General features: G+C 31.2%; 2 protein-coding genes across 2 annotated transcripts; both read left to right on the forward strand.

Moving 5' to 3' along the window:
- The first annotated feature begins 11,645 nt into the window (after positions 1-11,645).
- Positions 11,646-12,783, forward strand: LOC107919758 (myb-related protein 308). The gene is made up of 3 exons (XM_016849135.2): positions 11,646-11,764; positions 11,881-12,010; positions 12,102-12,783. Exons 1-3 carry the CDS (start codon positions 11,647-11,649, stop codon positions 12,592-12,594), a joined length of 741 nt encoding a protein of 246 aa, XP_016704624.1. The 5' UTR covers position 11,646; the 3' UTR covers positions 12,595-12,783.
- A 4,570-nt stretch (positions 12,784-17,353) lies between these two features.
- Positions 17,354-18,082, forward strand: LOC107919178 (transcription factor MYB60). Its single transcript, XM_016848696.1, has 3 exons — positions 17,354-17,470; positions 17,671-17,726; positions 17,812-18,082. The coding sequence occupies exons 1-3, from the start codon at positions 17,354-17,356 to the stop codon at positions 18,080-18,082; spliced, it is 444 nt and encodes a 147-aa protein (XP_016704185.1).
- The last annotated feature ends 6,820 nt before the right edge of the window (positions 18,083-24,902 follow it).

Raw genomic sequence — 24,902 nt, forward strand, 5'->3', positions numbered from 1 at the left:
AATTAATAAGAAGGAAAGATGATACATCTTGGCGCATCAACAAAGTATTCTAGGACTTTTAAACATATATCAAGTTCAAAAGGGTCCTTAAGGAGCTTGGGGTAGAGAAGCTCATGCTGCGATATCTGGGGCACCTATTTCCATTTTATTCATTTTTGTATTTTGGAAAAATGTGGCATCTTGATTAATTTATTCTCATTCTAGCAAAATTCGCTATCTTGATTAATCTATTCATTTCGAGCTTTGCTCTCAACAAAACTTCATATTGTCCATTGTGATAATCTTTTTCAAGCACTTTTCATTGGAATAACGATTAATGGACTGACAATATGCCAGTAGAGTGAGTTCTGCATATTATTCTAAAAGCTTCTAAACGGTACGAGGACTTGAAACAGGGCTATTGTTTAGAACTAACCAACTTAAGGGTTAGAAGCATTGGAGAAAGAATAGTTTAAATTGCGATTGTTTCTTTGGTTTTTTTGATAGAGATACCAGCTGAACGAGAATACATTAGTGATAAAACCTTGATGAACAACGAGTAATGACAGCCTAAACATTAAAAAGGGATCATTCTCATGACATTCTACAAATATCATACATACACATCTAGTTAGGAGCATTTGATTCATTCTAATCATGACATCCTAAACACTAGGCATAAATAGGTCTATGAAATGGATTTTGTAGGTCATGTTCCCCAAAGAACAGATCAATGAAGTTACCCATACCCCTGAAGTTGCAGTGGGATGGATTGAAGTCATCATATCAAACCTTATCTCTCTGAGCAGCAGCGGAGTAGGTCCAAGATTGAAGATCTTATCTCCCTAAGCAGTAGTGGAGCGGATCGAAAGTACCAGTCTTATCTCCCTTAGCAGTAGTGGAGCAGAGAGAAGAAACCGATCTTATCTCTCTAAAGTTGCAGTAGAGCAGATCGTATCCAACCTTATCTTCCTGAGCAGTAGCGGAGTAGGTCCAAGATTGAAGATCTTATCTCCCTAAGCAGTAGTGGAGCGGATCGAAAGTACCAGTCTTATCTCCTTAAGCAGTAGTGGAACAGACAGAAGAAACCACAGATCTTATCTCTCTGAAGTTGCAGTAGAGCGGATCGCATCCAGTCTTATCTCACTGAAGTTGCAGTGAAGCAGACAAAAGAAACCAATCCTATCTCCCTGAAGTTGTAGTGGAGCAGATTAAAACCACAGATCTTACCCCCATGGAGTTACAGTAGAGTAAATCGCATCAAGCCTTATCTCCCTGAAGTTGCAGTGGAGCAGGTTGAAAAGACCAATCTCTTCCCTATAGAGTTACGGCAGAGTAGATTGAGGTTACAAGTTGTGTCTGAAGTTGCAACAGAGTGGACCGAAGCAACAAGGCGCACTGGATTGTAGTAGTACCAAGAAGTCAAGACTCGACGAGACTGGACAATTTGGGCCTTTCTTAAAAGTCTTTACTTCATTCCCATTTCACGACAATGAGCAAAGAGGGGCAGCTGTAAAGCCCAAAATCTACTCGGGCCCATCCCAGCAAAACTAACCAAAAAAAAATAAACGCAATAAGAACAGTCCATTTTACAAAGAAAAAAAACCAAAACCAACACAAACCCTAAGCGCAAACTACAATACTAGACCAACTACCCAAACCCTAACAGCCCAAATCAGGAACAAAAACAAACAAAACCCGAGGTGCGTCGCACCTAGGGCTCTCTGCCTTCTGACCAACCGCCGCTCGCATGCCCACTGCCATCACCGTTCGCCTATCACCGACCCCTGACATCTGCAAAGTAGGCCTCACGCAACAGAAGAGAATAGCCAAGCAACAAAACGACAGAAAAATAGAAGTTTAAAATTTGCAAAAATCGGCTATATAGGCCGAACAAGAACATTGTAATTTTTTCCTTTTCTTTACGCATATTAGAAAATCAAAGAACAGGTTGCTACCTCTTTTGGTCTACTTTTATCTATCTATTTTTCATTTTTTTTCTTTTTCGAATCTGCCTTTAATATTAATAAAAAGAAAAAGGGAAAATGGGAAGAATAAACTCACCTGATTTGGCCCCTGAATTCGACGTCGTCATCGGCTCTTTGCCGTCACCGGACGCAGGTTAAGGAAAGGGTAGAGGCTTTCCGTTTTCTCCTCGTTTCCTCGTTTCAGGGCCTTGGTCTCTGAACACGCTCCAACGCGCTGGTGCGAGATGCCCTCGCATGGCTTAGGCCATTGGGCGGTGGGGAGGAGTGACGGCGGCGGGGTTCCTAGCCTTAGAGCCCTAGCAGAGAAAAGGGATTCTCCCTTTATTTTATTTTTTGTGTTCTTTGCAGCAAAATGAAACTGCAGAAAAATGTAAAATTTTTAGGCTTTATGGCGATTAAAACGGCGCCGTTTGAAGGAGGGAGGCCTGCGCATTCTTGCCTCAATGGGTAATTTGCACCTTTGGTCCCTCCAATTCCGCGGTGCATTCAATGCAGCCTTTTATTTCACTTGATTTTGGTCACATAATTTTGCGCCTGTTCAAACCTAGTCCTGCGCAAAACAATGCGCATAAGGGACGGGGACTATTCACAGTCAGTCCCCCATGTCTTCAGCGCATTTCATCTCGGTCCCTCGTTTTTTTATTTTTTATTACTCCCATTAATTTCATCCTGACTTCAATTACGTCCTTATATATATATTTTTCTCTAAATTGTATTTGTTTTTTTTTTGTTGTTGTTGTTATTTAGGATTTTCTTTTATGCATTATTTTATTTTAAATTGTTTTAGATTTATTATTATTTATTTCAAGTTTATATATGTTATTCATCTCAAATACGTGTATATACCTTACCCATTTTAAATTTATATGTACTATGTAATTTAAATTGTTTCCTATGCTATTTATTTTGAAATTATTTATATTGTTTATTTCAAAACTGTTTTATTTTTGTTTATTTTGAGTTTCTATACATTAAGTATTTTATACATTATTTTATCTTATATTAGAATGCATTATATACACTAATTATTTTAAAATTATTTTGTACCCTTTCAACTTTGCTATTTGTTTTGTGTTTTATTTACTATCCATTTTAAGATTTTTCTTATTTTACGTTTTTATATGTACATACATATTATTTATTTTAAAATTTTTTATACATAGTATTTCTAAAATTGTTTTGTATCTAATTGATTTTTTTTTTCTTTTTTTAAAAAAAAATTCTTTTATTCATTCAAAACCCATTTATTGTCTTTTTAAAACTATCCTACATTTCATTTGCTCTATTTTTTTGCTACTCGTTTTGAAATTGCTATGTATGCTACTTAACTTATTTGTCTTTGATTATTAATAATGCATGTTGAGTGGGTATTGTCATTGTGGATGCCATAATTAGTTTACTTGCATTTTCATATTATTGTTATACATTTGTGTAATTTTATCCATGTATCATTATTCCATGATTATTATTACATTGTCATTTCACGTCATTGCATTGTAAACTAAGCTCCAATATAGTTATCCAACTTAGATTGCTTTATTTTATTCTAAGTAGGATAAATGCATACCTTCAAACATATTACTTGTTATTATTTAAAATGGAATTTTGCTAATTAAGGTAATATTTTGTATTTTGGTAATTCGAGGATCGTATCCTAACTTACGGGGTTTCGATCTTCTCGTTAAACCTAAATCGCAAAGTACCCTTTTTTAAGCTTCAAAATAAAAAAAAAACTCCGTTATAAGGCAACATTTCGCGCTTTGGGTGATTCGAGAAATCGCACCCTAACTTACTGGGTTTCGATTTTTCTCATTAAACTTAAATGGTGAAATGTTCCTTTTAATTTTAAAATATAAAATTTCAATAAAAATTAAAGTCAAGTTTATTCTCTAAAATTTCAAGTGCCGCATCCTAACTTACGGGGTGTTACATTTCGCTATTTTGGAATAAGCGGGTCTTTAACTCATTTTCAAATTTATTCAAACGATTTTTAAATGTACATTAAATAAAGAGGGATCGTATTTTTAAATTTCTTTTCAAATTTTCAACTTTTGACATTAAGACATTAAGTAATCAATTAGGTACCAATTTTTGGGCGTTACGAGGGTGCTAATCCTTCCTCGTTCGTAATTGACTCCCGAACCCGTTTTTTTGAATTTTTGTAGACCGAAAAATAATGTTTTAATAAATCAAACTATTTATTAAAACGATCAAATTGCGAGGTGATCCGATCACACCTCATTAAAAAAGATTGGTGGCGACTTTCGTGTTCGTTTTCATTTTTTAAAATCCAAGTCGACCCCGTTTTATATCAAAAAATGGTGTCAACAATAATTAACATGTAAGCTAACCATTAACATTATAATATATAGGGGCAGGTCACGACAATCTAATACTTTCATACTAGAATCTTATAAAATCGAATAACGAATTGTGCTGTGCAATGCTAAACTTGGTCTTCCACTGTCTACACTCTTATCACTATTGATCTGTTCTTGAATGCTAGAAGTTGATTACATAACAAGACTATTCCAATTATTAGCATCAGAGTATTGGTGCATACTCTGACTATTTTTTTTATCTCTGATGATGTTAGTAGAATGCACTTAATTTAGGATTGCTAATCCATTCAAATTCAGAGTAAAAGTTACTCTTACACCCCTATTTCGAGTCTATGGGACCTTAAAAATAGTTTAAAAGCAGGTAGAGACTAATTTGAAATAATTCTAAAAGTTTAGTGTCATTTTCGAAAATTCCTAAAAATAGGGAACACACGGTCGTGTGGCTAGGCCGTGTGGCTTTTGAAGTTGGGACAAACGGCCTTGTCCCAGCCCGTGTCCTTGCCTGTGTAACTCAATGACTTGAGACACACGATCGTGTCTCAACCCGTGTAACTCACTGACTTATGTCATACGACCGTGTCTTAGGCCGTGTGTCAGCCCATGTGGAAACTATCCCTATACTATTTTTCAACATGTCCAAGGCACACACCCATGCCGTGTGGTAGACCGTGTACACCTAAATGTACCTTAAAACTCAAGTTTACCATTTCCTACTTACTTGGATACTAAGAAACTCAATTACCAATCATTTAACCTACTCAAAACACGATTAAACATGCTCAAAATATACCAAATCCATCACCTAATATGCCTAACCAATGTACCTTCATTGGTACCACATTTTGTATCTTCAAACATTTCAACAATGCATCTACCATTCAAAACTTTCATCCATACCAAATTTGCCAATATTAAACTAACATCTAGCTACTTAGCATATCAAGCTTTAAAACTAAAAACCTAACTTCAACCACAAACATATATACATATAAACATCAATTCAGTTGAAATCTAAAAAATCATCACACTATCAACCAAAAGGCCTCCTAGGTACATGCCATTACAAAATATAACATCACCACACTTGAGCTCGGGATTTGTTGTTAGATGCTGAGTTAGCGATAAGTTGGAAAGTACTTAGCCTGCGCAAGAAAAACAAAACCGTAGGCTGAGTATAACTTAGTGGTATTTCTATAATCCAAACAATTCAAGTTAATACGAGTAATCAAAATGTGATAATGCAACAAAAAATATTATGCACTTATGTTTCACATCAATAATACGAATTTTCTCATTCTTTATTACATCCTCTAAATTCTATATTTTCAAGTATATATATATCAAAGGCATTTCATACAGCATTTGAATATTTCAACTCATGCAATGGCATGATTCATCTCTTTGATCAATACTTGAATTCATTTCGAGTTTCACTTCGTATTTCATCATTTCATATTACATTTCTCATCTCATATTCATTTATCATTTTTGCCATTTCAATATTTTCTCATCTTATATTCATTTCTCATCTTTTCTATTTCAATATCAATCACATAAATTATTATTTAATTTTCCCCTATTAACACAACTCGGACGGATACACGGATCCAACCAACATACTAGTTTGGCATCTAGTGCCTCATCGGATAAATCTAAAGTAATAACTGCACCTAACACTATATAAATTGACACCTAGTGTCTCATCGGTTAAACCGAAGCAAATTGGCACCCAGTGCCTCATCGACTCAAGGTCAAAGAAATCCCTAAACTTTTCCTATCCTATGGCATGCCATCTATATTTGACTCAGTCCGATACAGTTAATAGGGTTTCATTTCACTTTTCAATACAACCAATGTCTCAATTTCACATATATACACATTATCACATATAGTCAATTCAATATTCATATAATCATCATATTTCGTAATACACAAAATCAATCCTTTTCAAATTCACTATGAATTCAATTCAATCCCAAAGTACCAAAGTACCCACCTCAAATGCTTACCATATGCAAACAATTAAATATGCAACAATCTACTATTTAATTCGGATTATAGAAACACAAACCGTGAATTTAGAGCTATTCGACGTCGATTTTATCCTTCCTCTTTTTACTCGAGGATTCCGGTGCGACATTGGCTACGGAATAAAACAATTAAAATATATTATTACACAATTCGATTTCATATTAAATTTCAATTTTCACACTATATTTTGCTTATTCTTCAATTTAGTCCCTAAACCGAGACTAGTTTTTAAACTTCACATTTAACTTTATGTTTTTACACTAATTCAGTCTAAACTAAATTTAGCTCCCTCTTTTCCAATTCGACCTCTTAATTTTGAATTTTTCCCAATTTAGTTCCTATTGCTCAAAATCAGCAATTTATTCCTTTTCTATTTCTAACTTAAAAATTTATCTATTTAATCCCTAATACTTAAAATATTCAACAATGTTAACATCTAAAATATTAAACAATACTAAAAATTACGACATGGGTCAGGTAGCCCTAAGTATCGAAATTCTAGAAATATAAAAATTACAAAAAAGGGGACTAAATTAACTAACCAATTGAAGTTGAAAAGTTCAAAAATCCCTAGGTTGTCGTCGACCTATTGTTCTTTCTCTCTTTTCTTTTCTTTCCTTTTATTTTGCATGCATCCATCTCTTTCTTTCCACTTTCTTTCTATTTCTTTTATTATGTTTGTATTATAATTATTATTAACTTTATAATATAACATATATATAATATTCCCATGCATAACATTTAACCATTACCGACCACTTATACCCGACCATTTATTAAATGGTATAATTGCTACTTTAGCCATTTCAATTTATTTTAATCTATAATTCAACTTCTCCTATATGATTTAGCCCGGTTTACGGGAACGGAGTCTCGGGAATACACTTTGCGATATCCCTGAATATCGAGTCGTTACATTTTAAGCTCTAATCAACTTCCCTATGGGTCGACCTCAGACTTCCAAGATTTTATTACTTGAATATAACCTGTACTTGAGTTGTAGACCTAGAAAGTCCCTGTCACCATCCAATGCACTGGTGAACTTATAAGAGCATAACCATCCAACACACCAAGACCCATAATTGCAAGGCCCGAAGACATCAAATCATATCCCTCCAGGACACCAAATGTTCATCCAACACACCAAGGCACATAAATGCAAGGCTCGAAGGCAGAAAACTCTGTCAAGTCTCCACAAGACTCCATACACACAATAGACCCTAATTGGCATGTCAATATATCTAAACTATGTCTGGCATCGTTTATAGGGCATTCTCAATATCATATAACATTCACATATATATCGCTCATTTTTCACATCATATTAACTCAATAACACGATTTCATAATATGATATGGAATCATCATAACTTTATCAAAATACTTACCTCATTACTAACCATACTCAAACCATCAAAACAGAGTGGCATAATTCATATCTCAAACCATTATTAATAATCCCTTAAGTTTAAATACTTAACAAACTTGTAAGAAAAATAAATTATATTAGCACAAATTGATATTGTTACTCGTCAATCGTTTTTCTTTTCCTTTACCCTTTTGACATCTTGATCTCGTCTTTAGCTACGTTCGGTGATTTTGAATATTAAAATGAGTTAATCACACACATTCAATCATTGAATTCATTTGTTATACTTAGAATCCTATTGTCTAAAACTCACGTACGTTTGAATCTAATTTCTATTTTAGAGCTGTCAAACTATCTAAAAACATGATTTTATCCAAAGTTCCCATCACTTTCTCTCTCTACCTTAATAGTGTTCAAAACCTTAACAAATTCCACATTTAATGAATGGTCCCTAACCTTGTTGATAGCTCACAACAATGAGAAGAAATAAACATGCAAAGCTTCCTTTTTCTAATCTCTTTATTTTCGATGGAAGAAGATGAATGAACCAAAGTCTTTTTCATATTTCTTTTATTTTCTTCTAGTAATTAACATTAATTACAATTAATCTAAGGGTTATAATTGTTTATTGGGAACATTAGTGAAAATTTAAGTCACACTAGGGCGTTGGTTAATTATTACACAAGTCCTTCTCCATTAATTCTATCATTTCTTCTTTCTTCAGTTAACATGTCACTTTTCTAACTTCTACCATTTATCTCTTATACACTAGTTACTAACTCTTGTATAATTTACTAAGTAATTTCTCTTTCAGTTCTCATTCTGGTCCAGGAACCTCCTGAAACGATTTAATTTAAAGAATCTAACCCTAAAATCGAATTTTTCGATACTGATCAAAATCGGATTATAAAACAAAATATGCAGTTTAACAAATTAGCCAGCTAATTAGTTAATGAGTAGTTTTTATTTCGGAAATTTTTCTAAATTAAGTAATAAAATATAAAATATAAAATATAAAATTTAGAATTAATGATTAATGATTAATAATTCTTTCAGTAATGAATATTAGCAATTTATTTTAGATAACTATTTCTCTTGGTATAATAACTTAGATAATCTCAAACCCAAGTATCTTAAGTAGGCTTATATTTTATAGCCTCTTATCAATACCATGTTGTAGAATTGATATAAACATATAAAATTTTAATAAATATAAATATAAAACTCAACCTGGTTCAAAGCATCATCTCCATCCAAAGCACCTTCACTCAACATGCAAACTATCTTCTCATCTCCATATCACTCGGTCTCAACACCACGCTCTTCGTCTTCAAGCTCTCCAACATTATCGCTCCTTTTTTCCTTATCCATCAACAGCCAGAACTCATTGCAAAGCTCCCCCAACAACCATTTGACATCATATCTCTCCATCATTGAAGGAAAATTGTCTTCGAAATTGATTACAATGTCGACAACCTCTTCCATGGATGAACACTAGAGATTCCCAAAGAGTTCAAGTTTTTTGGGGGGTTTTGCTTTAAGCTTGTGTACGATCGAAAGGGAAGGGTCCATATAAATGAAATTTACGTGAAGGATTCTTTAATAATTTTTATAATTTTTATAGTTTTAATAAATTTTTAGGTCAAAATTCAGATTTTTTTTCAATTTTTAATAATATTTATCATATTTATGTGTTTATGTAATTTTTAAATTTTAATATTTTTATAAATTTTTTTTACAATGTTAAAAATATTCTTTATAATTTTTTTGACAATTTTTATAATATTTTATTAGAAAAATGAAGTATTAAATCTTGGATGTCACTACTATCTGATTGGACTTCTAGATTATTTTAACAGTGTCAAAACAAATGAGCTTAATTGGTTTTTAAAATTAATGATAAGAGCTCAATTATATAAGAATTAAGTAGAAGAGTTTAATTAATTTTTTTAAAAAAATTAAAGGAATTTTATACCTCTAATCTTGCCTTTTTTTTTGTTTTATCATTGATTTAATCTAATCCCTGAAAATGAAAAATCAATTTAATCCATAAAATAACTAAGATTTAGTTTAATCCCAAGATTAAATTTAAAAAATCTAATTAGTTTATAATCTTGTATGAAACCCATTTTTAAGGAAACTGAGGATAGCTCGCCATGAAAATCGAATCGAAAGATCCGAACAAAAATAGATGTCTATAATATTTATTTATTTATTATGTTGTTATTGCAAAATATAATTTATATATAATAACGCAATTTGTGTTCATGAAAGGAGGATGAAAGTTAAAATCCTGGATGCTGAAAGTAAAAGTGTATTAATCAACTGGATTTATTCCTACGCTCATGTTATTAAGTATGTTTTCATTGTGAAAAATAATTTATAATAGCCTATTTGTGTAGCAACAACATACATCTTTGTTTTTTTATTATTAAGAAAGTAAAACAGTACAGTACAGGGTGAGAAAATCCCTGCATTTCATAAAGAGGGACAAAAACATAGCAATGAGACAATCCTAAAAAATCCACCTCCAACAAATCCCTTCATTTTGAGCAAGATCAACAACAAATTACCAGGAAGCTAAATATAAAGATGATCTTTCCATGCCTGTTTTAGCCAAGGTATCAGCTAAACAGTTTGCTTCACTAACAACAAACACAAAGGATAAATCAATGATAGCTCCTCAATCTCTTGGCAAATACATGGGAAATTCATTTAAGAGCATTTGAAGAACTTGATTCAACAATAAGCTTAACTTTGTGCAGCCAATCGGTTTGAACAAAGACATCCAATTGCCAACAATTCAACCAAATTAGGATCAAGAGCACACATTGGTCTAGAGAATTAGGCTAAAATTATTCCTTTACCATTGCGTAGGGCACCTCCATATCCATTCCTACCAGACAAATTTTAGCGTACCTTCAGGCGGACGGCACCATCTAATTGCTGCCACACCGTCAGTATTAAATTACTCCTTTATCATTTTAGTTTACATCTTGCTTTCTTAAAGGAATATAACTTCGTATAATCAGTCTGACACAACTAAATTAGACCTAAACTAATAAAATTAAAACTCAAAATAAATTTAATACAAAATTCAAACATAATATTTACGCTCAAGAATTAAAACTCCTACAACCTCAGTCTTATCATTTCAATTCAGGCACTTTCATTTCTTTTTTCTATAAACGTAAACTCTTTGTGAATTTCCATGTAGCCTAAACATGTGTAAAAAACATTCCATATATAATTTTTTCAATTCTCCATTAATTTCAATCTCTTTGTTATTTTCTTAATAACAAACATGGAAGAATTAACATCGATTAAAAAAAATTAATACCGATCAACAAATGCACGAATGCAATGACATTTGAGTTTGAGAAAATATATGATCCCTATTTTCCAACTCGGAGGATACTAGTAAATACACAATTTAGAACATTTCAAGTTTGAACTTATCCTTTCAAAAAAAAATTTCTTAAACTTATTAATTTTAAATAGTCTCTTCACTTAATTCCAATAATAAAAAAGAAATTAAATAATTGTAGCCCACAAATTTAGACAAAACACTAACGATATTCACTTGGTAAACAAGCATTTTCTTGGTTTTTTCCCTAACAGTTGCATGCAATAATGTTCACTTGTCTCATGACTTTTCTTCATAATAAAAAATTGTAAACTTAGCGATCTCCATATTATTTATGGAATAAAAAAAGACTTATCCAGGGAATCCATTTTTCTTTCCGAGTAAAATGCTTACCCTAAAGGCGATTCAAACATAAACCTCAATCTAGGAAGGAACATACTAATTAATTACTAACCCGCGTCTTTGACAAGTTGCTTGACTGGATGGTTACAATCTTCATAACATTATTTTACAATCCAAATAAATAGATGGATCTCAGAGTCTCAGCTACCTCAATAAGTAGTGTGCAAGATGGTGAGACAACCATATCTGAAGAAAGGAACATGGAGTCATGATGAAGATCAGAAGCTGATTGCTTATATTAGGAAATATGGGATTTGGAATTGGAACGAAATGCCCAAATTCGCTGGTATGAGACATCTCTTTTTAATGATCATCAACAAGATTTAATCAAAACCCTAAAAAAATTCAGCAAGATTTTATGATTTAGAGTATTAGTTACATGCAGTTCATCTTGATTTGTAGGGTTGCAAAGATCAGGGAAGAGTTGCAGACTACGTTGGATGAATTACTTGAGACCTAATATAAGGCGTGGAAACTTCAGCAGGGAAGAAGAAGAAACCATAATCCACCTGCAAAAGACGCTAGGAAATCGGTTAGTAGCACAACCATAAATGTAAGGTTATAGTTGGGATAATATATATATATATATCTGATTTGCTGAAGATTTGATTAATTATTATCAGGTGGTCAGCAATAGCAGCAAGGCTTCCACAAAGAACAGACAATGATCTAAAAAACTACTGGAACACTCGCTTGAAGAAGCGAGTAATGGGGGAGAAAAAGAATCCATCATCAGCAACTACAGAAACCAAATCTAGTATGGAGGAGAATTCGTTTGATGCTGATTCCTCAATGATGGTGGATATTTTGTTGGACTATCAGATTCCTACAATGGATGATTTCCCAGAACTAGCTGCCGATACTACCATTTCTCTATCAGACTGCGATCTTAGTGTGGCAGTTGATGACCACTATAACATGGCTATGGACAACAATTTAGTTTCATCTGAAAACTATTGGGAAATTGAGAATCTTTGGGGGCAGTCATTGACGATGGAAGGTTTGGACTGTGAAGTAATGTCACCTAATTCTCAGCTGTGGCTCCATGAACCCATATATGCATGTGATTCATACTATGACCCTGTGGTTGAGTTATGGGTCAACCCATTTATTTAGTACTGCATACAGTGACGCCGATCGACCCCTCCCCTCGCATGAACTCCCTTCCTTCTTGTTTTGTTTGGGTATTTTGAGGTGTGTAAATATCAATGTCAGTCTCTAGACATGAGAAACTTGATGTCAAGAAGTATTAGTATTTCAATTAAGAGAACGCAGATTTTCAGAATAATTGAATATTTAGTAGAAACCAAAAGCATTTGTACAAGAATATACTACTTTGAATCTGTTATAATATATATATACTACAAATTATTGGTGGTTACAAGTACTAGGAAATCATGTTTCGGTTTGTTTTATAGCAATTTTGTGTGGATTTATTGTAGTCAGCTGCGTTAATATTCTTGAGCTTTATGTTTGATCTGATTGTGATAATGGAAATGCTAGCTTTAAAAATCCTGGCAGCAGATGTTGAAGAAGGCATCCATGGCATTTGCCGACCAGCTTTAACCGGTATCTATCACATGCTTTCTACTAATGTTATTTAAGTGAAGTTAAGTAAGATTAATTCAAACTACAAGCTACTAAAGGAAGAAAATGAAAACGTCAACAAGGGCAAGAGAATGGATGGTATGAAACTGTGATTTCATGTCATCCCTACTTCTTTCCATTAGGAGAATGACAAATTAGATTTTTTTCTATTGATTTTTAGCTTTTTCTTCCTGAAAAATTTCAAATCCAACTAAAACTGTTAAAAATTAGGAAGAAAATTTTGATTTGTCATCCTCCTATTGGAATGGATAGGGATGACATGAAGCCACAGTTTCATACAATCTTTTCTCAAAATGATAATTCTTTTTATCCACAACTCTCTCCAAATTTTTAAATCGAAGGATAATATACATTTTTTTTGGAAAAAAACCGAACTTAACTAATTTCCTATAACTCAAACAATCGAGAAATGTATATTAAATGCACCTATAATGGTATTCAATTATACGAAACAGAATTTCCAAAAAACTGGTTAACAGATGGTATTAAGATAAAGATTTTATTTCTTTTTTGCCTGAAAGCTTGCACAGATTTAAACCACAACCCTCTCATAAAGATCCAATGAAGAAAAAGAAAGGTCAAAAAAATAATTTTTATTTTTTAACTGTTTGGGGAATGGAAATTAAACTACCTTTCGAATCTCCTCAAAAACAATGTTTTTGTAACCTATTTTTATAGAACTAAAAAAAAAGTAAAAATGGAATATTTTACAGCTTTAACAAAACTAGTCTACTATTCCTACTATTTTTAAGGGGTGCCCAGCTTCTTGATATAGTATGGATCCATACTATATATTGCATTATATTGTTTTGCTTAACTTATTCATACTTTAATAAATTTTAAGTTATTCTATGATAAACCTTGAAAGATAAAGAGGTGAATAATAATATACATTTAAGCGTCTTCAAACATACATTCTTTCGATGGTTGTAATAACAATAATGTAAATTAAATTAAAATTTAATTAGTAAAAATCATAATTTAAATTTATAAATTTTGTCCCAACTTTTATGACATCCAATCCAAATAAACATAAACTAGCTCCCAAAAATTATAAATTTAAAAATTATAAATAATAAATTTTGATTTAATGTAGGATGGCATAGGTAAAGCTTCAAAGTTGGTTTGATGCCTTAAAAAAATATAATGAGAACCTAGTCCATTCCTTAATTCCTTAGATGTACATGTCGAGGGAATAAGACTTGGACAGTCTTTGCTTACAATTGAGACTTTATTCCTTTAATGGTGGACATAAATAATAATGGCTCCTTGTTATATTGTCATGAGTTTGTAAGTTGAATCATGAATGTGACGGGTACTGTAAAACTAATTAAAGGATTCATATTCAAGTTGTTTTTAACTATCAATTCGTTTTAGGATCAAGATTAATGTATTAATCAATAATATTTTTCGAACAAATTACTTTATCATAAGAAATAAAATCTTTTCAAATTAAGTAAAAAAAATTATTTTTTATTAAAAATAAGTCACAGAATCTGTTAGATATTACTAATTAAATTATTTTCAATTTTTTATTTTCATCTGATTTTACTTTATTCCAGATTTTATTTAATTCTTTTGTAATTAAAATGGATATATATACCATGTTCTGAACATTTATTGCACGAAATGTACAAATAAATCAATCACCACAATTTAGAATATCAAACAATTTGGTGTGTTCTGAAAAGAAAATATTGCCATTCGAGAAGTGAAAATGTTACAGAAAGTGAGGCCCATCATCTTTCTGGCTAGGAAAGATCAAATAATAATAAAATTACTTAAAATTTCTTTGCACACAGCTAAATTCTGTGTTCACTATTTTTCATCAACATCACTAATAAAAAAATTATTAATAAAAAAATCATTAATACATTTGTAATTAAAAAAATTATCATTCATTATTTGTATTAATTGTCTGCTTTATAACTCTCATTCTTGACACATTATAAATATAAACATTTCATAATTAGTGAAAGGACTTTTGATACTTTGACGTTCTGCCTATCAAAAGTTATTTTATAATTTCTCTCAACTTCTTATTTTTGTTTAGCGTTATCATCAGTCACATTTCTCATTCTCCACCTTATCAATTGCCGCTTGCCGTTGTGCTCAATATTATTGGATTTGCTCCAGTCTTCCTCTCCACCTTATTCTGGTGTAGCTCACTCACTTGTTTACAACGCTTCCTCTTTCCACCAAAAAAACTCTCTACAATATTAAATTTATATTAATATGAATATGACTATGAATATTAATATTAATATTAATAAAAGTGTTGAGGCAAAATGAGCTGAGATTTGCTAAGTGGCCCTCAGCAGTGCCAACTGCAGACTGCCACTGAGATAGTTTTCATACTTGCCTTATTTGGTTTGACAATTTAATAAAGAAAATCTTTGGACTTGGTTATTTGTTATTTTATTGAAGATATTAAGGTTCATCTATGGAAACCAATCATTGGTAATTTGAAGATTGGATTGGATTCGAGTGAATCAAATCAACCCTTGAAACATGGAGAATCGATGAAGACTATGTAGCTGTTTTGGAAATCAAATATTCGATTGATTGTACTTTGATTATTGAGATTGTAATATTTAATTTTAAGGAATTACTTTGTATTCACTTAGATTTTATGTTAGCAAGCCGAATTGAATATACGTTGTAAGACTTGTCTAGGTTATGTAACGAAAGCTTAGTAAGTGTTTTCTAATTTGTTCATTGAGGAACTATTTTGTGAGATAGTGGAAATTGTTATTGTAAACATTGTTGAATGTTTACTGCCCAAGTTCTCAGGGAGAGGATTTGGAGGTGAGTGTTCTAGTCTTTAGGTTCAAAGTTGAGATCTCTATACTTGAGAAGTGATAAAGCGCGAATCATTTGTTGTATTTGTGATAAAAAAATAATAGAATTACTTACTAAGTTAGGCTTCGCAGACGTAGGAAAACTAAACTACGTAAACAAATCCTTAGTGTTATTTGTTATTTTGTTTGTACAGTTTCACAGTGCCAACCTGTAATGGCCATTGTAGTCTATAGCACTTCCACTGCACTATAGTATAGAGACTTATAAAGATCCAATTAGAGAATATGGATTAAATCTACAATTGTATGTATAGTACATGACTAGTAATTGAATTTAATCAAATAGTTTTAATTACTACTATTTAGGTTAGGACCAAAATTTAAAATTTTGAAAAATACAAAGATTAAATTAAACAAATTAAAAAATACATAAACTAAAATTAATTAAATTAAAACACAATGAATAAATCTTCAACTTTCGTAAAATAACGAGAATAATGACAAAATTTAACCTAATAATTACCAATAAAATCACAATCGTGGACTAAACACAAACCCAATACCTAAAAATAATATTTTTCAAGTAATTGCTTCAATAATTTTTTTTATAATGATAATTGGAATTTAAATTATTCGATAAATATCCAATAAATAGAATATATAGCTTGAGTTCTCTAAAACCAATACGGACAAATATTAGTTTCTAAGGTTTCTTACTTACATATTATAAATAAATTTAATTAACAACTAATCTTCAATCAATATAATTATATCATAGTCTAAATTGATTGCTAATTTAAAAATTGATCAATACCTAACGAGAACAGGACAGATATACGTACAAATCACAAAGACAGACTTGAGAAAACTAAATTAGATTGCTATGATTTCCAAGTTCAAGAACGTCAGAAGCTACAAAAATTTAGACCATGTCGCCGGCCTTCATCTTTTATGTTAATTTTAGATTGACTCTTCACTCAATTCCCAGATTGGAAGAAAATGAATACATATTTGACTATTGAAAGCCCCCATTTTAGACTGACATGAATCAAATATATTTTTTCTATGTAATTTGGAGTAGTGCATCGACTCTTAATTCCCAGATGCAAACTCCTAATACATACATGCGATATGTTTGTCTTCTATTGATAGTGTCTCATGGCTTTTCTGTATATGGACATGCAAACTTACCAATCCCCGTACTATTGATCGAATAAAAAGAGACTTTTCGAGAGGGTCCATGTTTCTTTCCAAGTAAACTGCTTACCCTAAAGGGTATTCAAACATATCCCACAATCCAGGAAGGACCGTACGAGTTAATTAATTACATACATGACAGCATCCTAGACAAATAGTTTAATTAGATGATTAGAATCTTCGCAACATTATTTACAATCAATATAAATAGATGGAACTGAAAGATACAATAAGTAGTTGAAGAATTAAGTTATAGAGTAGCATGCAAGATGGTGAGACAACCATACCTAACGAAAGGAACATGGAGTCGTGATGAAGATCAGAAGCTGATTGCTTATATTACGAGATATGGGATTTGGAATTGGAATGAATGCCCAGATTTTCTGGTACGAAGACATCTCTTTTTAACTTCATTAACTTGAATGACCATGAACAAGATTTAATCAAAAACTTAAATGTCGCCAAGATTTAGTGATTAGAGTATTAATTAGATTTGATTTGTAGGGTTGCAAGGATCAGGGAAGAGTTGCAGACTACGTTGGATGAATTACTTGAGGCCTAATATAAGGCGTTTAAACTTCAGCAGGGAAGAAGAAGAAACCCTAATCGGCTAATCCACCTGCAAAAGACGCTAGGAAATAGGTTAGTAGCACAGCCATAAATGTAAGGTTATAGTTGGGATGATATATATCTCTGATTTGCTGAAATTTTGATTAATTATAATCAGATGGTCAGTAATTGCAGCAAGGCTCCCACAAAGAACAGACAATGATATAAAGAACTACTGGAACACTCGCTTGAAGAAGAGAATAAATTTGGAGGATAACAATTCAGCATCTGCAACTACATCAGCAACAGAAACCAATTCCGGTATCGAGGAGAAATCGTCTGGTGCTGATTCCTCGTTATTGTTTGGGAATATTATGTTGGACTCACCGGTTTATGCTACTTTTTCTACTTTAGGCTCCAACCTTAGTGTGGCAGTTGATGACAATTAAAGCATGGCTATGGACGACTATTTAGTTTGATCTGAAAACTATTGGGAAATACAGAGTTTTTTGGAGCAGGCACGAATGATAGAAGGTTTGGATTGTGAAGCAATGTCACAAAATTCCCAGCTGTGCCACAGCCACCATCAACAGTACTATGATCTTCTGGATTATTTTTAGACCTATCCATTAATTTAGTACTGCATAAATTGAACATCATTGTTTTGTTTGGAGATTTTGATTTGAGTTGTGTTAGTGTTAGTGTTAGTTATGATTTACTTTTTTGGAAATTTAATCAGTTGGAAATTATTAGAACATTTGGTATGTTAAATTTTATTTACTTCCTTGAATTTAACTTATTCTTGGAAGTTACTTTCCCATAAACATGACAATTTGATTCCACCACAAAAAGTAGGAAAATTACTTTCTCATATAGATTAGAAAGTTAAAAAAAACATTAAGATAAAATTAACCCTATTTTTTATTAATTTAGGGTATTAATGTATTAATAAAGGTAAAAAAATAAAATAAGCTATTGTCTTCTTCTTTTATCCTACTATTCTTTCTCTAATATTTCAATCCAGCATTATATATATACATAAGTTTTTTAATTTATTCTAAAAAAAACTTATATATATGATTTTATATGTGTATTACTATATTTAGAAAATATATGTAGGACAAATTTGAAACAATCTTACTTTCAATTAACATTATAAATTTAAAAAATTATAAACATCAATTAAAATTAATTATTAAATACTAAATCCAAATATTTGTTAAGAATAAAGTTTATTATAAAAATTAAATAGATGAATATTATATATTATTTAAAAAGGCTAAACTCGTAGATAATCATTCTATTCCTAGAAAAGTACTTAGTAAATCAAACATGATAATATAACTTTTCTAATATTTTAATCAATACTTTCCCATGTATACCACTCGTAAATAATCATTTCGTTCCTAGAAAAGTACTTAGTAAATCAAACATGATAATATAACTTTTCTAATATTTTAATCAATACCTTCCCATATATACCAAACGTTTTAAAGTAACTTTCTCGACAACCACATTCTAACAATTACATTCTATTAAAATCATAACATGAAAAAACACCAAACTGAGAGTTTCTCTACTAGTGCTCCCCTATATTGAAATGAAATGAATAGTCTTTCCTTGTCCCAATTTTCTGGAAATGTGAAAAATAATAATATACAATATACTTTTCCATATTTTGATTCAGTTCGTTATTTTTTCAAATTATTTTATTTTTCTTTTCAAATTTATAACTAACTTTTCTTTTCACATTTTCTGTTGTAAAAAATTTAAGTACTTGAATATTATTTTTGCAGCATTTGATTTTATTTTTGGTATATGCTTTGTGTTCAATCAATTTTTGCTATAATTATTTCAATAAGTTGAAAATCTAATTATATATGAAAAAAAAAGTTTAACAAAATTTCAAGATAAAAAAACTTGTCTGAAAAGTGTTGATATAAGTATACAACAAGGAAGGAGGCAAGGAGAATAAGGTGGTGGTGACAAAAAGGTTGGTTCATCTAGATAGGTGGAGAGTTGGAAAAAGCGAGTGGGAGAGGAGTAAGGTAACTATGAAGGTAAGAGAGATTGAGTGCAATAGGTAAGTGCTTAGGGTTCATGAGAGGATAAAGATCGAGAGCAAAGCCATAAACATTTTTAGAATCACAGGAAAAGCTACTAAAAGATGCCGACAGATGGCCCTCCACGTACCATCACCTAGCTACTTCCCAATCTAAAGATCACTTAGGCAATCTCTCGTCTTCAATCATCTGGTTGGTCACTTAGTGACCAGCCTCTTGCATGTCTTGCCTACCAAGCCACCTACATTTAGCGAGAACGCACTCATCTATAATAGGGACCACCAGGGACCATTGATGTATAACAACCTTATACTACCTCAGCTAAGGGAATGTTAGAGTAGTACTGCGCTTGAGGGAAATCAACCCGCCACTTGGTCGACCACACGAGAGGGCCACCACCAATACTATCGGTGATGTGGCACTGCGAGGCATGTGACCTTCCCCCATAAATACCTATAAGAACATGAGAAAAGGATATACATCGGAGTGGTGCTAGGGGGCTAGCAAAGGCCTTGCCCCTAAAAAAGAAAAAAATTAGTTTATCCCCTCTAGAAATAATAAAATTATAAACTAATCTATGGTAAAATTATATTTGACCCCCAAAATATGAAAATATTCTATTTAGTCCTATAAAAAATGATGGAATTATAAATTAATCATGGTAAAATTACATTTTATTCCCTAAAAGTTTTATAATTCAATTCAGACTCCCTAAAATTATTTTTGGCATCGCCCCTAATCTTTATCCTCTCAGCAACCTTAAGGACTTACCTACTGCACTCTGTCTCCATTACCTCCACAACTAACTAACTTACTTCTTCTCTATTCTCCTAATTTTTCAACTTTTAATTTGTCTATATGAGTCGGCTCCCTTATTACCACTATATTCTCATTCTTGTCACTTCCCTTATTATTCACTTGTATCAATAAAGAAATATGTTTGTATGCATCTTTTAGGGATATTATTGTTGATAGTAGATGAAAAATGCAGCTAAATTTTTTTTCAAAACTGCATTGACCCACTCCAAATTACAAAACCCAATTTTAGAAAAAAAAACATCTCTATAAAATTGAAACAAGTCAAAATGATGATTTTAGGATTTTTTTTTCTAACAATCCTATTGGCATGCAACAAATACAAAGATGGGTTAATGTAAATCGAATTACAATACATGGGTAAATTGTTGGATTTGAATTTGATTGTATTGTAATGATTGGAGTTTGGAGTGATTAACTAGTGATCCTATTCCATGGAGAAATTATTTTATGGATCCTTCCCACCACCTCATATTTGGTCCTATCCAATTATTTTGTCACATCAACAACTTTTTCTAACTCAAATTTAAAAGAAAATAACAATCTCCACGTCAGATTTTAGGTTATTCAATTTCTCATCAAGGAGATTTGATTTTCCTAATTTTTTTTCCTTTCTTCATCATCTTCACTGTTATAAAAAAAGGATTTAGGGTTTTGGGCAATTCAACATCACCAATGGATGAATTACAAGCTGAGCAAAACAAATGGAGGGATTATAGAATTTGGTTTGTTCCTTCTTAAATGATGAAAAATCAGGATCCCTTTCTTTCTTGTAAGAAATCCTTTACAGTCCTTGCGACAGCAACGGCAGTGGACCAGTGCCGACGATTCTTTCATCGATAGCTACATATTTCCATACCCATTTTCCCTCAAGTAAGATTTAACCACACCATGGTCTCAAAATAGTTTGCTCACAGGACTAATGTTCCAGAGAAGCCATCCCTTGGATTATTATAAAGTAGAATGATTTGTGATATGGATTTGTCAATATGGGATCTTTTGTTAGCAGGAATTGAAGCCATTTAAGTATTATTAAGGACCTATATAAACTACAAAATGAAGTTATTTAAATACTATTTAAAATACTATTTAGGCAAGACCAAAACACAGTACAAGTTTCCATGGTGTTTTATTTAGCAGAAATAGTTTGATGCCAAAGATAAAAGATGATTATATTTCACCCTATTACTTGCTTCTTCATGGAGTGAAAATATAGCATTCGAGTAGAGGACTTTCACCCTCCCTCAAAAATTCTAAAATGTTTAGGGGTTTTTTTTTCAATTTTTAATCTTCTCATTCAATTGATTTGTTCAAAATTATATAACATAGCTTGGTTGGCAGAATTAATGAATAAAATGGAGTTTGATTGTAGCTTGCTATTGTTGGTTGATATAATTTCTTAATGTGTCAATTTCATATATATTTTTTCAATTCAGCAAGCATGTCTCACTATCAAAATTTGAATTTTTTTTGCAGTTGTTTCAACACTTGGACTTTTTTGTTTATTTGTGTTGTGTTGTTGCTTCCTAACCGAGTTTCTTACACAAGATGAAATCACTCATGGTCAATATCCATCCATACTTCATCTGCACAACAAGTACTTTGAATACTATTGGACTAGACATTGTTTAAAAGTAATGACATTGTTCAACAATGCTTAACCATTTTGTTTTCAGCTAGTCTGGCTTTGAATTGCTAAAGAAAGTTTACAAATTTGAGGAGTTTATGAATTGAATATGCTTTCTAATTATTTATTTTAATTTTTGTTTTGTATGTTCTTGAAAGATGATATTGTTCTAGGATTATTACCTATTGATTTGATGGTGTAGTAATTTCATTAATGAAATTATACATTTTACCTTCTAAAGAAAGGAAAATAGTTTATTGCAAAAGATCTTGATAAGATCCAAACATGGGATATAAGAAATTAAGATCAAAATATAAAATAAGAAATTAACATTAGAATATAAAACAAATTACTAGCACAAATCTCATTATGGAACACCAAAGAAATGTAGCTAAAGGATTCAACACTTGGTTAAAGAACCTCAAATAAGAAAATGCATAGATTCACGATCGCACCATAGAACATTCAAGTCTTTTATACATTGTAATAATCATATTAACGACCATGTACAAAAAAATATTTAGTCTAATATCAACTGCCATTAAGCACCAAATCTAGAGTTTGTTGTATCAATATAACTTCGCCATTATGTATGTTTCTGACTTTCAAAAAAAAACAATCCAGGGTTTTATCCAACATCATTGGAAAAAATACAAAAAAATATTTACAAATATAATTCATTGATAAAAGAATAAGTGTTAGTATGAAAATTATATACAAGTATAATTCATTGATAAAAGAATAAGCATTAGTATGAAATAAACTTGTGATTAATGGTTAGAATCTAGATATCTTTGATTACGTGTAAGTGATTCCTATAATTAATTGATTAAAATAATTAAATTCACAAAAATAAATTTTAATACAATTGTTTAATGAAAAAAATTGACTTGAATATTTGATGTAAAACCAAACACACTATATATCTACAAATAAAATAAAAATTGAATACCTGACATGAATTTGGAGTTATTACACCAGTACTTTGTTGCATGCTATTATATGGTAAATTTGAGCCTCTTAAACACCAACTGCTATTTGGAGTCTTAAAAAAATAAATAGTTTCATATACATGGCATTCTAAGAAGATATAGGTATAACATAACTATCAGTTGTGGTTATCATGTTGAAAAATTGCATTGAATTTTGACATCGATATGTATAGATATTGTTTGCTTGCATCATTATTGAAAGAATGACATATAATTCCAAAAAAAAAATGAGTTTATAATGTATAACAACAATAAAAATACTTCTATATAATATGTGACTAATTAATTTTATACTTACAAAATTTTCATAACTTAGAGTAGAGCCAATGGGTACATCTAAGGATTCTCTTATTGATGATTGTGTTCTTTTTCTTATATAAAATGTAACATTTATTGAAATAAAATAAAAAAAATTTACCACAAAGTGTAACTATATAATCAAATTATTTACTGAGCTAGTGTAATTAGGATGCTTTTGGTTTTCATTTCTTAAAGTCACCTTTAAGTCTAAAATTAGAGATCGCTTTCTACTTAACATATGGTGGATCTAATATTGGAGAATTTTTACTTTCACCCTATTTGGGATCGACCCATATAAACAACAAATAAGAAAAAGTAGAGAAGAATGAACACAAATACTTTACGTAGAAAACCTTCCAATGAGAATAAAAAACCCCGAGCAAAAGAGGCTTTGGCTTTTCACTAATGAGTAAAAAATTGAGACTAAAATATGAAGAAAATAAACTTAAATGTACTAAAACTGCAATCCCAAAACCTTGAAAACAATGTCCTAACTTGGGAACAAAATTCTCTCCATAGTTACTATGAAACTCTCACCAAAACGCATATGCGACTACATCTTGCCGCCCTCAAAGAAAAAGCCTTTGCTTATTGGCATCACAAAATTGGGATACAAGGCCCCTTTAAATAGGCTAAGATTAGAGTTGTAACCATACTAAAATATCCATAGAATAATCAAAGTCTAACTGGGAGAAGAAGTTGTAACAACCCAATTTTAGCTAAATCGGAACAGTGGTTTTGAGACCACAAATTTGAAGTCAAAATATTTATTTTATTATTTTATTATGGTTTATATCATGATATAATTATTGTGTGAAATTTTTGTAAAGGAATTTTACCGTTTAAGTGTTTAATTCGGTAAAAAGGACTAAATCGCGTAAAGCGTAAAAGTTGTGTTCTATAAGCTAAAGGTATCAAATAGCTATAGAACTTAAAAGTGAAGGTCCTTATGTAGTAAATATCTCATTTATGAGATAGTGGATGATAGTGGAGTGGAAATTGGTGTTATTATTAATGTTTTTAAAGGGTAAAAGTGTAAATAAGTAATTAATAATAAGTTAAATAAAATAAAAACAAAACGCCATCATCTTTTCACCATTTTCAGCCAAAACTTAAAGAGGAAGAAGCCATTTTTATGTTCAAAATTCAGCAACCTTAATCCCTTCAATTAGATTGAGATAAACAAGATTTGGATTTAGAACGAGGGAAAACAAAATATCGGATTAGTCGACCTAATTTGTCGTTTCAGCGAATGAGGTAAGTTCGTATGTTTAATAAGCATTAAATTATACATGTTTAAATGCTTAATTGAGATAGTTATTGTGAATGCTTAAATATTGAATTTAATTATGATTACAATGAGTTGGAAATGTTCGACGGAGATTCGACAAATTAAAAGTCCTGGTTGAATCTTAGGAATAGATAGAATACAAATATCATGACATTAAGGTTACCGAGATTACGTGTAAGA

Source organism: Gossypium hirsutum, chromosome D13 (assembly GCF_007990345.1).
Source record: "Gossypium hirsutum isolate 1008001.06 chromosome D13, Gossypium_hirsutum_v2.1, whole genome shotgun sequence".
Taxonomy (NCBI): domain Eukaryota; kingdom Viridiplantae; phylum Streptophyta; class Magnoliopsida; order Malvales; family Malvaceae; genus Gossypium; species Gossypium hirsutum.